We start from the raw sequence: 14,443 nt of genomic DNA on the forward strand, positions 1-14,443 counted from the left end.
TTGTTGGACCATTGAAAGTAAGTCTAGAGTAGAAAAAAACATCTTATAATACCAACTCTATTTTGAGATTTTTCATCTTCTTATTTTTCAATTGGAAGCAATTATGTTCGATTTTTCTTTGACCGATTATAAGTACTGTTTGGTACATTTTATGGGGACTCTCTTGTATCCTTGTTAATTATAGATGAGGTTTTCTTTTATATAGACAATTCATAATTTTTACCCTTACATTAAGAGTTTTCCTACGTTAAAAATATTTGTTTCTTATACATTTGACTTATCTATTTTTGCTCTATTTTGTTGGTACTCCTTACATATTCTTATAAGTAAGGGATTTAATTTCTGTTACCGTATTACTCTTTCTCGTTTAGTTGTTATTGTGTTGGTTTCCCCATCACAAATTACATAATATGCTTAAGCATTTAAATGATCTTTTGATAGTGTGCTTCATGAATCTACTAAAGTTGTGTAGAGATTAGCTCCGTCTTTCTCACAATCCCATAAAGATCAGCAATTCTATAATCTTGTGGTTAAAGCCGTGACGCGCAATATCCTAGTCAGAGTAATAACCGGCAAAAAACTTCTCAACCATGTGTTGTTTATGAAGGAAGAGAACTCAAACGAATTACGAAGTAAAAATGAGAAAATGTGAGAGAATGTCTTATATGCTATAAATATAAAACGGGAGAGATAAGTGTATAAAATAATAACAATGGAATGAACAAATGAGGGGAAGTATTTGGTCAAAAATAGAGAAACACACTGGAAAGAAGTAATGGTAAGACAGAACTTGATACAAAAGAAAAATGAGGGTACCCTCAATTAGGCCATGAAATTCATCAAAATCTCATCCTAGTTTATTAATCCCAATGCTCAATCCTCATTGGTTTTCAAGATCTGCTCTCAAGGAACTTTACTAGTTTCTAGTTAAAAGTACCTCCATTACCATTAACACACCTGGCACCTTTCTCTCTCTCTCATTGTCAGTATCATCCAACCATCATTACCACCTTTTCTCCTCACTTATATATTTATTGCTACCTAGCTTGTACCTTCAGCTTACACAATCTAAGCTCATTCATTCCCCCTTAACCTTAGCCTTAGCCTTAGTCCTCCCACAATGAAGGTAAGTCTTCTCATTGTGTTGCCGGTGTGTGAGATTGTTATCTTTATTTAGTGTTAGAAAAGTGTTGCAGTAATATAATTGGTATGTTTTTTTCACTTGCAGTTCCTCAGCTGGATGCAAAATAAATTGGGTGGAAAACAAGACAACAGAAAACCAAATACACATTCAACTACTACTACATGTAAGTCTTTATACTATTCAGTTAATTATTTTTTTCGTGTGTTAATGCATGATGTCAATTTCTAGCACCAATAGGATGATGGAAGATTACTCATTGTCTGATACACTTACTTCTCTCTGAAGGAAGGGTGACTTAATTCGAAACATATAGAGAAAGACAGAGAGAAGACATGTTTATATGTTCAATATTTACATATTTCTCTCTCTCTCTCTCTCAAATTTCATTTTCTTTTTCTTAGTTTCCAATCAAATAAAAACTACACGAAAAACAACTTTATTTATATCAAAGGTGCTGGTATGTAGGAATATTAAGAACTTCAAAAATGTTAAATTGGCATTTTTATATTTAACAATTATATATATCTTTAATATTGAATAATAACTTGGTAGTTTTTTAATGTTAAAACTTAAAAAGATTCAATTTATATTTTTTTAATCAAAGTTTTGATTGATATACAAACCCCCTCCCCCACCCCCCGCCCGCCCTCTGCTAACAATTTGACATTCTGGTACTTAAACTTGATCCAACGTAAACTTAATATACTAAGGTTATTTGTAGACTTTCAGTTGAATAACATTAATCCTTTCCTTGGGAATCTTATAATAATGTTTTTTCCTTTGGTTGTGAGCACAGATCATGCAAAACAAGAGCCTCGAGAAGAATTCAGCGATTGGCCTCATGGTTTACTAGCAATAGGAACATTTGGAAATAACAGTGAAATCAAAGAAAACTTGGATGACCAAAACACACAAGAGGATCTATCTTCATCAGAGGAAATAGCAGACTTCACTCCTGAAGAAATTGGGAACCTGCAGAAGGAGTTAACTAAACTTCTTAGACGAAAACCGAATGTGGAAAAGGAAATTTCTGAGCTTCCTCTGGACAGGTTTCTTAACTGCCCTTCAAGCTTGGAGGTTGATAGGAGAATCAGCAATGCTCTATGCAGTGAATCAGAAGATAAAGAAGAAGATATTGAGAAGACACTCAGTGTCATACTTGATAAATGCAAAGACATTTGTGCAGATAACAGAAAGAAAGCCATTGGAAAGAAATCTATTTCTTTCCTACTGAAGAAGATATTTGTTTGTAGGAGTGGATTTGCTCCTGCACCTAGCCTTATAGATACCCTTCAAGAATCAAGAATGGAGAAGGTACCCCTTTGTTTTGCTGATAATCTTTCTTTTGCCTAACTAGGTAGAAAAATTATTATATGGTCTAGAACTACACGTGTTCATGCTATCAGTCAATCTCTACGTGATATTGGTCGAGTTCTTCAATTTACAAGAAAGAGTTAATAAAATTCCATCAAAATTTGACTAGGACCATGAATTCGTAGTGATCATAGATCATGCAACAATTTCTCCGGACTAGGTGTTATTCCAATTTCTGTGGGCTAGTTTTTACTGACCAGTGATGTTAATATACAGCTGTTGAGGACAATGCTTCACAAGAAAATTTACACCCAAAATTCTTCTCGGGCATCATTGATGAAGAAGTGCTTAGAGGACAAGAAGAGTACAAGGAACAGGAGTGAAGATGAATCAGATGAGAGAAGTGGTGATGGCTGCAAATGGGTCAAGACTGATTCTGAATGTAAGTTGCATTTTTGACATATGCCACATCTTAATGAACAACGTGGTAGAAATAAAAATCACTGACTTAAGTAGCTATGATTAATAATATACCATTTTTTCTCTTGCAGATATTGTTCTAGAGATATAAACTTGCCTCTTATTTTTATCAGCTCTATTAGTAGCAGTTGAGGTAATCATTATTAAATCCATATATAAGTAGTACTATATCAATTTCATAACACTTAAAGTTGCAAAGTGAGTAATTGACAATTTATATTTTCCCCTCAGACTGAAGCAAGAAGTTGAAGACATATGTACATGATGATGAAGGGTAGAGACTAGGAAGTGGAGCTCTCTCAAATTTTTTAAATGAAGTTTATCTGTGATATGTACCAAGAAATGAGTGGTGCATAGTGCAGAGGCAGTTATTTTTTCATGGTTGTGTCTGCGAACGTGGAACAACTCATGTTGTGGAAAATCATAGAATGGATTTGTGATCTGTAATGTCAAAGCTAGACATTTTGTACGCTGTACACACTTCTCATCCCTTTTTTTACTCCACTTTGTCACCTATTCTCTTTGTAACATGTTGGGATTAATGAATAATACTTTCTACAGTTAGATTAGCTGTTCTTCCATTGTTATAAGGGATGTGTTTAGTAACTCTTTGCATTATAAAAAACTGATGGTTTCATACTTTCCAAAAAACCTAGTAGATGCAACAATTTCGATCTTTTTCGTTCAAATTTGTAACGAGTACTATCAGTTGACAATTATAAATTTTGATAGATTTTTCTACTAAATCAAGAAAGATTTATTAAGTGAAATGTAAGATACAAAATTTGTAATTTCTAATAAATTTCAATCAATAACATAAAAAATATTAAAAAGAGAGTTACGAGAAAAAAAAGGTTCAAATGTTAAAAATAATTTATTTTTAATAAAGTACATCAATAATTTAATTGAAAAAAGTTAAAAAAATTATATAAGTAGTTTATTTCTATAAACTCAAATAAATTATCTGTAATCTTTTCTAAATACCATCAGAATAAAAATTAAAAAAAATATTCCCACATTTGAGATTATTTGGCATCACATGAAGTGTTTCGGGTATCCTCAATGTATTTTGAAGACACGGTTACAACTTTTGCATTATATTTTTCTTTTGTATTGTTCATTCCCATTTATAATTGTTGGTATGCACTTTCTAGTTTCTAGTTTGCAAGGACTACTTCCGACATTGTATGGGCTCAGGTCAAAATGATAGACAAATGCTTCGTTATATATAAATATTTTAAAATTTAAGTAACTATTTTAATAAAAAAGTAAATATTTAATTTTTAAATATAAAAAATTATATGTTTTAATAAAAAGTAGATAAAGGACCCCTCATCATAAAATATTTTCTTTGTTACAAAACTATAGAAGGCGAAAAGCTAAAATTGTGAATAAGTGGTGAATTATGTAAGCATCAAATGAATTTTTTTTTAAAGCATTAAGATATATATCTTCCTAGTTTCTACATTAATAATACACCTAACACTTTCATTAAGATTCTTAGGAATATAAAAATATTTCACGTATCAAAAGTTAATATATCATGAGCTTTTAAAAATATATATCGAAGCAATATCGTGAGCTTTTTAAAATATATATCAAAGCAAACTTTTTTTGGGCCCTCGAAATCTATGGGCTAATGCCAGGCACCTCTGAACAGGGATCGGGATGGTGCCTATATAAGAAGGTTACTATTAGAATGTGAACCATATAATTAAAATTAATTTAGAAAAAAATGAAAATGATAGATTAAAACAAATAACTGATTGTCTAAAAGAAAAACCAATAATAGATTAAAAAAAATATGAACGCTCTGACATATTTTTCAACATTGACCACAAACAAAATCATTTTATTATTTATTTATTATAATTTGGTCAATTTGTAAATTTTAATAAAAAGCTTTAAAACTTAAATTTATGATATTTTAGTTAAACTTTTTTCTGGTTTAAGTAACATTTCCGAATATCAAATAATTGGCGTCGATCGTTTATGATATTGAGTATACTTTAATCATTTATTTTACTTAATTTTTTATCATATTCTTAATTTCAAAAATATTTTTTAAAATTATAACAATAACAAACAATGTTCCATTTTTATTGTATAAAAAATATTTCCTAACATTCATAGCACAATAGATAGACACAACTTTTGACAAAAAAAAATAGTTTACATGTAAAAAATTATTAATAAACGATTAAATGTCAGAAACTCAAATTTAATAAGGTATTGCATATTATATTTTTTTACATAACTTATTATTTTTTTAATATTTATAAACAATATTTTAAATAAAATTAATATGTTTAATATTTTAAAATACAAAATAATTTTAATATTTTAATAAATAAGAAAATTAATAAATAAAATGATCATGAGAGTATATAGAAATGTAATCTAAAAGTTATGCTTGAACACAAGATATAAAAATAATAAATAACACATGTATTAAAAGTAAGAAAATATTTTATATTACCATCTAACTATATGTAATTTACTTGAGTAAATTACATTAACTTTCTTTAAAGTTTTATCAATTTTTTTCTCAATATTCCTTAATTTGTAATCTTTATCTCCTTAATTAATTTTAAAACATTACACTGATACTTCATATACATTACACTAACTCTCAAAGTATTATATATAATGTAACATTGTGTTGTGATTTTTTTATTTAAATGAATTATAATGACATATTTTGATTTTTAAAACTCTAAAAATTTATGAATTCTTATGAGTTTAGTTGTTTGAGGTTGTTTTATCTTAAGATTAAAATTGACAAAGTTTTGGAAAAGATATATAAGATTTTTTAAGAACTTAAACTTAATAAGTTTATTTTTCAAACTTTCTAGAGATAAATTTTAGGAAGATGGACTCTCAAGTCGAAAGAGACCTTTATTTCTTCTTACTTCATAGAAGTGTTCTAATTCTTTCATGGAACAAAGATTGGAGTAGCTGACTTGAGATTTGAAGTTTAGGAATTGAGAATTAGAAATTGAGGTTGTCGTATGATGAAGGCTCGAGAAGTCTCGGTCTTTGCCATTCTTTTTTCCTCCCTTTGTGAGGATTCAAGATACGAGAAGCTTCACTACAAGAAAAACTGTTATTATCTACGAAATATTACCTACGAAATTTTTTCTGTATATAATTTTTAGTTATCTATAGAATATTACCTACGAAATTTTTTCTGTAGATAATGTTTAGTTATCTAGGGAATATTACCTATGAAATTTTTTTTGTAGATAATGTTTAGTTATCTACGAAATATTATCTACGGAAATAGCATCATTGAGAGACCAAATATGAGAGTTGTTACATTAATAAATTTATTAAAATTAAACAAAAAATTTTCAAAGGTTATCTACGGATAAAATCTGTAGATAACAACTTTCGTGGGTTATCTACAAAAAAATTTCCGTAGATAATGTTATCTACGGATAAAATTCATAAATAACGACTTTTGTGGGTTATCTACGAAAAATTATCCGTAGATAACAACTTTCGTGGGTTATCTACGGATTATTTGTAGATAACAATGCAAGGCAAAAAAAAATATGCTCTAAGTGATGTTAAGAATATTTGGTAAATATTTTTCGTAGGTAACGTTATCTATGACCTTATTACCTATGAATTTTTGGTTTTAGATAATCTGTAGATAATTAAGACTTATCTACGGATTTTCATGCTTATCTACCGATTTCTTCCATAGATAATCCTGATTTTTCTTGTAGTACTTGTAGTTTGATTTTCTAAGATGAATATGTTGAATTGTTGTGTTGGATCCATGCTCGAATCATGATTTATGATGAAAGTTGAAGGGTAGAACCCTAAGGAATATGTTTTTGGGGTTTTCTTTGTGTTGGAAGGAGAATTGATGATTTAGGTCCATGTTGTGATTGCATGTTGTGATTGTATATTACTTATTTTGTTGAATCTGAGTTATTTGTGATGTATATATGTTGATTTGAAGATTTCATGTGAAGTTGGTATAAACTAATGATTGAAATTGTTGAGAGAAGTTGAGTTGTTTAAGTTGATGAATCATGTTTTTGAAGTATGTTGTATTTGTTGTGTATGCTCAATTAGAGCGTCGGGTGGCTCGCAAATGTAAGCTTATTCAATCATTTTAGAGGTGGTCTCTAACTTGACTCACTCAGAACACTCATTTGATCGCTCTAAGCAAATTTCACTCACTTAAATCATGTAATCATTCGGTTTAAGCGAGCTAGTTGCATCTCCCAGGTGTAATCTTTATCTAAGCTCGCTCAAAGCGAGCTATTGGGCGCTTAGTGAGAATTTGGCTCGCTCAAAGCGTGTTCAATTGATCTTGAAGCAATGATTTCTTTTTAGACTTGTAACTTCTAAGTCATATTCTTCGTGTGTTGTGTTGATAAGATGCATGGTGCATTATGCATGTTGTTGGGCTATGTTGTATAGCTATTTGAAGCATGTTTACTAAACTATGTTGTGAACTTAGGATTAAAGAAGAGGTATTATTTTAAAAGTTGAAATATGTCATTGTGTGGATATGTGTTGTGGTACTTTGAAAGTCTAATTGTTGAAAAACCCCTTTTGAGTTTGTTGCCTCTAGAAGTAGAGTGTTGAGTCTCTTTTCAGTCTTTTAGTTGATATCGTATAGGGGTAAGGTTGAGCCATATTAGTTTAAAAGTGATCAATTTGAATAAGGTATGAAGTCGATGGGTATAATCCTTAATTGATTGTTGGAAATGTGCTTAGTATTTTGAGGATAATCGAAGGGTGATGGAAGTGACTTGATGAAGTGTTATTGTTCTTCCTCAAGCTCCATCCATTGTCCAATCTAGCTCTTGGAGGTTCATCAATGGTTGAAAATGGCATAAGCAAGACAAGCCTCAAAGCTTGTAGAAGCCACTCAAGTGGTTTGGTTCTTCTTATAGGAGAAAAAGAAGTGAGAAACCAAGGCACAAAGGAGAAAGTCCTTTGTGAAGGTTCCTAAGGGAGAGAGTTTCTCCACGGTTTTGGCTCTTGGAAGAGAGAATTTTGAGTGAAAATTATGTTCATTAACATCCAAAAGTTTCTACAAAGAAAGGTTTAGGAATATATAAAAGTAGGAAGCTTGTGGAGGAAGCTAAGCTTAACCATGGTTCAAGTGAACCATGGTTGGCTTAACTTGACCGTCCACTCTAGTTTAGGAGGCTTGTGGAACAAGCTTCCTAAGGCTCCAAGGTTCATGAAACAATCTAGCCAAATGAGAGAGCTAAGCAGCCTTGGGCTTGTTTCTCCACTTGATTTATTTCAAAGATTTTGAATTTGGTTTAGCTAGGTTCATCCAATGATGGTGAGACCTAGCTAAATCAATTCCTTAAAAAATATGGAGCAAAACAAGTTCAATATGTAAAATTTGGCATATGCCCAATTCTGGCCCAATTGTTAAACACACCCTCAAGCCTTGTTATTTGTTACCCACTTCTACTACTGAAAAAGTAAAAATGAATGACCTTTAATACAAGGTCAAATGGAGTAAAAGTCTCCAAAGAACCTATTCTAAATTCCCTATACAATGATCTATAAAAAGGAAACAAAATGCCTCACAAATACAAAGGCAAAATAAACCTATACAAGTAACTACTACATTTACAAACATATGAAAGAGTCTTCAAAATCATCTCATTCCTCTTGGTTCCTTTAATATATCACTTCTTGGATTCCTTGGCTTTTGCATATTTCCATCAACGGGTTAATTCCACATTCTATTCCTGGCAGTATAAGTGGTGAAATTCGAGAAATCATGGTTTGTTGAAAATAAATTGATATCCAACTTTGATATTGACTAACAAGTCAAAAAGGTTGTGTTGTGTTGCTTTGGTAGGGTCAATCCACTTAGATTACTCACTTGTATTGTAGGAAATCTCTTAATTGAAATGCATGATAATGCATAAAGTTGTTGTGTTGTTAATATGATGTGTTGATAAGTTGTGTTGTAAAGTTGTTGTGTTGATAAGTTGTAGTGTTGCAATGTTTCTATGTTGATATGTTGATGAGTTTTATAATATGTTATCAAGTTGCTAAGTTGTATGTTGAGTTGTAAAGAAATTAATTGAGTGAATGATTACTTATGTTGTTCTGTGTTATTAAGTTGTGCGTTATTAAGTTGAGAAGATGATATTGTGTTAATTGTTCTAAAGTTGTGTATATAGTTGATTTTATGATTGTTGTTGTATAGTTGAGATGAAATTGTTTTTATAGTTAACTTAATTATTTTTATTATATGTTGCTTTCCTTACATACAAGTTTTTCATGTTATTGGACTATGATGATCATACTTGTATTTAAATCTTAGCTTTTTTTAATAATAAAAAAAATCTTAATTTTTTTATGTTACAATTATTTTCTTTTAAAATCCTTCAAAAAATAAATATAGAAAGACACAAAATATCTCTCTATTAATTATTAATAATAGTTATTATTAATATATATATATATATATATATATATACTCCCGATATATACATATTAAAATCATATAAAATATAAAAATAATATGTAAAAGTATAACTTTTTTATCATCGATCGCAAAAGCTAAATTTCTTCCTCCCATCATAAAGTCAAACGATGGATATAAAAGCTTTTTCAAGGAGGCATATTAAACTTTAAAAAGATATTATTTCCATCATATTAAATGATTAAATTACTCAAAAATAATTACTAATAAATTGTTAATTGTAGACTCGATCCTGTGTATAAAATTCATTAGTATTTTAGTATATGTAATACATATTTATTATATAATTTAAAATTTATAATAAATTATACATTAAATAAATATTAAATTTAAATATATAAATTATATTTAAAATTTGTGTAAATAAATATTTTTAAGGTTTAAATATGTTTTTAATTTCTATAAAATTGATGATTTTGATTTTGGTCCTTCTAAAAAATTTTCTTTCTTTTTCATCTTTATAAAATTTATAAATATTATTTTTGATCCTTATAAAATAATAAATTTTAATTTTGATCCTAATAAAATATTTTTTATTTTATTTTTATCTCTCTAAAATCTAAGCTTATTTTTTCTGTCTCTAATGATTATTTTAAATTGAATAAATAACATTTATTTTAAGATATAAATTTTTTTAGAGGCGTTAAATATCAAAATTATATCAGTAACGATTATAAGTAACATTTAAGATGATTACTTAAATTTTTAATAAATAAAAATAGTTAAAAATAATTATATAAAAATAAAGACTAAAAATAATCATTTTAATTTTATAAGAATAAAAATATTTTTTTTACAAGAATTAAAGTCAAAACTTTTTAATTTTATAGGGATTAAAGACATTAATAAATTTATTTTAAATATATAAAGATGTAAAAATATATTTTTATTAATAAAATTTAAAAATATTAATATTTAATTTATCAATAATTATAAAAATAAAAATTAAATTAAATAAAAAATAAAAATAATATTTATAAATCTCTCATTAAAAAAATATTAAAGTGATTAGTGTTTAATATATAAAAGTGAGTTATATTTTTAATAATTAGTAGGTATTTTTGCTTATGATTTAATAATAATAATGAATTAAGGAATATGAAATGTGGTATTGTTTTGATTGAACAGACCGTACAAACCAACCCCGGTTGGCAGAAGCTGCAGCTCCCTTCTGGATCTATCCCAAATCTGAATCTCCAAACCCTAAACCTAAACTAAAGTCTCACCCTTTCCACTCCCCCCCTGCGATTGCATCTCTTGGGTTTCTTCCTTTCCGCGATTTCAATCTGAAACCTGAGGTTGTGGAATTCAAGTGATTGGGGGTCAAGCAGGAGACTTGGATTGGCGCTGGTAATGCCATTGGTGTGGTTTGTGAGGAATTTTTCGGTGATTTTTCAGATACCGAAAACACACAATGTCTTGGGCAGGCCCTGAGGATATTTACCTCTCGACTTCACTAGCCAGCTATCTTGATAGTGAGCCCTCTCTCTCTCTCTCTCTCTCTCATATATTGGTTTTTACTTGGAGGAAGATTGCACACTTGAGATAGTATGCATAGCTTTTTCTTTTCATTATGGAAGCTGGTGATTCAATTTTCATCGGGAATTCTAGGTTCTTCGGCTGTTATCTGTGCCTGACTATCGTTTTAGTTATAATCATGTTGTTGGGCAGGGGAAGGGGCACAGTTTTGACTGGTAGATATCTAGTGTGCATGTTTGTTAAGATGGGGTATCCTCATCTTAAGAATCAGATTTGTAAGGTTTGAGTTAGACTCAAACATCTTTCTGAGATGGTATCAAAATTTATCCTAGCAACTATTGTTAGACTTATTACACCACTCACAATCATTGTCAAACCACCTATAGTTGTTCAATCTTGCAACATTCGAGATGTTTTGTTCTTGGTGTGGAAAGAGTGAGTTGAACATCTCTCATCAATTAGGGAGAAGGGCCAGTGGCCGACAAATCTCATTTTACAAACCGGTTTTATGAGTTTAAGTTAAGCCCAAGCCTATATTTTAAGACTATGTATACCAAAGCAAAAAAAAAAAAATTCATGCTTTGAATTTCAAATTGTCATTAAGGAACTGAGTAGTGATAAATTGTTTAAATGTAATTGTGACGTGATAATGATAACATTTGGCTGCTGAATGTATGAAAAGTAAAAATTATAAATGGTAAGATAGGGAATATGATTAGCTTGATATCCCAGAGCCTCTTGTTTAAATAAGTTAAAAACTATAGTGTGTGAGGAACTGTGGAACATGGAAACATATAGACATGGTTGATAGGTGATATAATTCTATGAGCCAAAATTTACAACATGTATGGTCAACAGGAGCAAATTCAAATGTTTGACTTCCTTTTATTTTCTTCAATTTGGTTTTTGTGGATATTTGTTATTCACTCTTTAAGTGTTATTCTTCCTCAATTCTGCTGTAATTTCCCGTATTAAACTGCTCCTATGTTTGTCCATGGTTGACATACCCCTTAATGCCAGAAAACTGTAGTTGCTCCTGCAAAAGAGAACACATAAGAATATGTCATGTTATGTTGAACTATGGATGCAAATGATATTGCTTTTGAATTGTAATTTGTGTAATTGAATAACTTTGATATTACATTGCTTTTGTCCTATTCAGCAATTTCTGTGAGAGTTTTGGGCTAGATATTGTTCAAAAGCAGTGAAAACCAGTTGGGTGTGGTAAATTAATCTGGGTTTTCAATGGAGGTGAAGCTGATTTCATATTATGTAGAGCTTGACACTAATTTTTTGTTGTAGAGAAACTTCTTGTATTACTGAGAGATGGTAGAAAGCTCATGGGGACACTTCGCTCTTTTGATCAATTTGGTACCAACTTGTCTTCAAATTATGTAAAGTTTTGACATGCTATAGGGTGACATTCTAAAATTTCCCATGATAATATGCAGCTAATGCGGTTCTTGAAGGGGCCTGTGAGAGGGTTATTGTTGGTGATCTGTATTGTGACATACCTTTGGGTCTCTATGTGATTCGTGGGGAAAATGTTGTTCTAATTGGTGAGCTGGTAAGATTACTAAATATTTCCCTTTGCATCTTAAATTATTTTCTACTGTTAAAATCTTAGTTTTCAATCATGTTGTCTTTTAACTTTCAGGACTTGGAGAGGGAGGAACTTCCTGAACATATGACACGTGTTTCTACAGCAGAAATCAAGAGGGTAAATATTCTTAAATTGTTTCTTTACTTAATTGATGTTCTTTGTGTCTATTTTCTGTCTCCTTATTTTTCCTCACTTTAGTAAATGCTATAGTGACCTGACATTCATTGTCTAGGCACTTGTCATTGTTGTAATTTCATTGCTTTCCTTCTTTTCTTTACAAACCTTCATTACATCATAAACATATAAAGCGTGTGGGAATCAAACAGAATGTGTATTTTTGTTCCCTGTTAATCATTTGGTAAGTAATCTTGGCTGGGAAAATAATGGCAAACTATACAATGATTAGCAAGAAAAGTGGTCAGAGACTATGGACTCATTTAGACGAGCCTATAATAATTACTTATGTATAAACTTTGCCTACCAAATTCTTTCCTATTGAGTTAGTTAGGACGTCCTTGAAGTTGTCTTATGGTGGCGGCATGATAACTCAACTGAGATAAGCCCATCCATCTGCTGCTCTTCCTGGCCATATTCCTTGTCCTTTGATTTTGAAACTAACCTTAATGATAAGATAGTATCTAGCTATTGTATGTATTGTAATGTTTCTTAGTTCTGATTATTGCTTCACAGTTTGCAGTTTAACTGATAAGAGCTAATAGCAAGTATATAGGGAAGAGTAAAAAAGATAAACCTAGTATATACTGAAATAAGATAAAATCTCTAAATAACAAATAATTTCAAATAAAAAGTCCTGACTTGAAAATTGACATCCTAAAACTGCCACTACATAAAAACACTAGGCACACTTTTTGTAAAAGAGAGCTGTCTCCCAAATAGAATGACATTATATATCATTTACTTTATATATATTTGGGTCCATTACTTTATATATGTAGTCCTGCAATTTGCTTTAATTTAAGCAATAATTGAATTATGTAGAGTTGTAAAATTTTCAATTTTTGAGTGCAACTGTGATTTTGCAGGCACAGAAAGCAGAAAGGGAGGCTTCAGATCTGAAAGGAACTATGAGGAAAAGAATGGAATTCCTTGACTTGGAGTAATCAACCCTCACTCATCCTTCACCTCCCGTCCGCAAATATTATAGCGGGCTGTTCTTCAGTTCAGATATTTTGTTGTTTTTCTCGGCTATTATTGCCTTTCATGGGAGGGTTGAATACTCTTGAATTTTCCTTTGTAATATTATCCCGAGGAATTAATACTATTATTCATTTGCTTTGAAAAAAATTGTCAATTAATTTAGCCTGTTTTCATTTCGTAAACGACATTCTGATTAGGGGATGAAATGCTTCAAATTGTGCAATATAGTTGTAAGATTTTCATCGCATTAAATAGACATATATACAAATAATGCTAACACAAATCATTTAACTTCGGAAATTAAAATTCTCACCTGCCTTCATGGGAGCGATTTCATAAAAAACAGTTAAAAAATATTATCAAGAAATAATTTTTTTTAGGAATGTCATTTTTAATTAATAAATTAAATATGTGAAATTAACTTTCTCAACTTCAAATTCTTGGAAATAATTATTTTAGTCATAAAAATAAATGTCTTATTTATATATTTTTTGATAAAGTTATCCTCATACTACTTTTTTTAATTAATATTTATATATCTTTCATTAATTAGAGTATGTGTTTTATATTATTTTTTAAATTAATATTCATCTCTTTTTTTTTAACTAATTAGAATATATATTTTTTAATGAATTTATAATTAATGTATTTTATTAAATTAAAATAACACACTTCAATTAAAAGTATTTTATTCTAAAAATAATTAATATTTATGACAAAATAAATTGAGTCTTATAAAAAAGAATAAGCTAGGTGTATTTGTGATACAATTTGATTTGAT

General features: G+C 29.6%; 2 protein-coding genes across 2 annotated transcripts; both read left to right on the plus strand.

Annotated features, from left to right (window-relative positions):
* The first annotated feature begins 312 nt into the window (after positions 1–312).
* On the plus strand, positions 313–3,605 carry LOC109812597 (protein NEGATIVE GRAVITROPIC RESPONSE OF ROOTS). Its single transcript, XM_020376590.3, has 6 exons — positions 313–1,126; positions 1,229–1,307; positions 1,941–2,458; positions 2,735–2,900; positions 3,010–3,071; positions 3,170–3,605. The coding sequence occupies exons 1-5, from the start codon at positions 1,121–1,123 to the stop codon at positions 3,027–3,029; spliced, it is 789 nt and encodes a 262-aa protein (XP_020232179.2). The 5' UTR covers positions 313–1,120; the 3' UTR covers positions 3,030–3,071; positions 3,170–3,605.
* Positions 3,606–10,530: 6,925 nt separating this feature from the next.
* LOC109812598 (sm-like protein LSM1B) lies at positions 10,531–13,844 on the plus strand. The gene is made up of 5 exons (XM_020376591.3): positions 10,531–10,897; positions 12,204–12,272; positions 12,353–12,468; positions 12,559–12,621; positions 13,548–13,844. The coding sequence occupies exons 1-5, from the start codon at positions 10,837–10,839 to the stop codon at positions 13,623–13,625; spliced, it is 387 nt and encodes a 128-aa protein (XP_020232180.1). The 5' UTR covers positions 10,531–10,836; the 3' UTR covers positions 13,626–13,844.
* Positions 13,845–14,443: the final 599 nt, after the last annotated feature.

Source organism: Cajanus cajan, chromosome 5 (assembly GCF_000230855.2).
Source record: "Cajanus cajan strain Asha chromosome 5, NIPB_CcT2T_4, whole genome shotgun sequence".
NCBI lineage: Eukaryota > Viridiplantae > Streptophyta > Magnoliopsida > Fabales > Fabaceae > Cajanus > Cajanus cajan.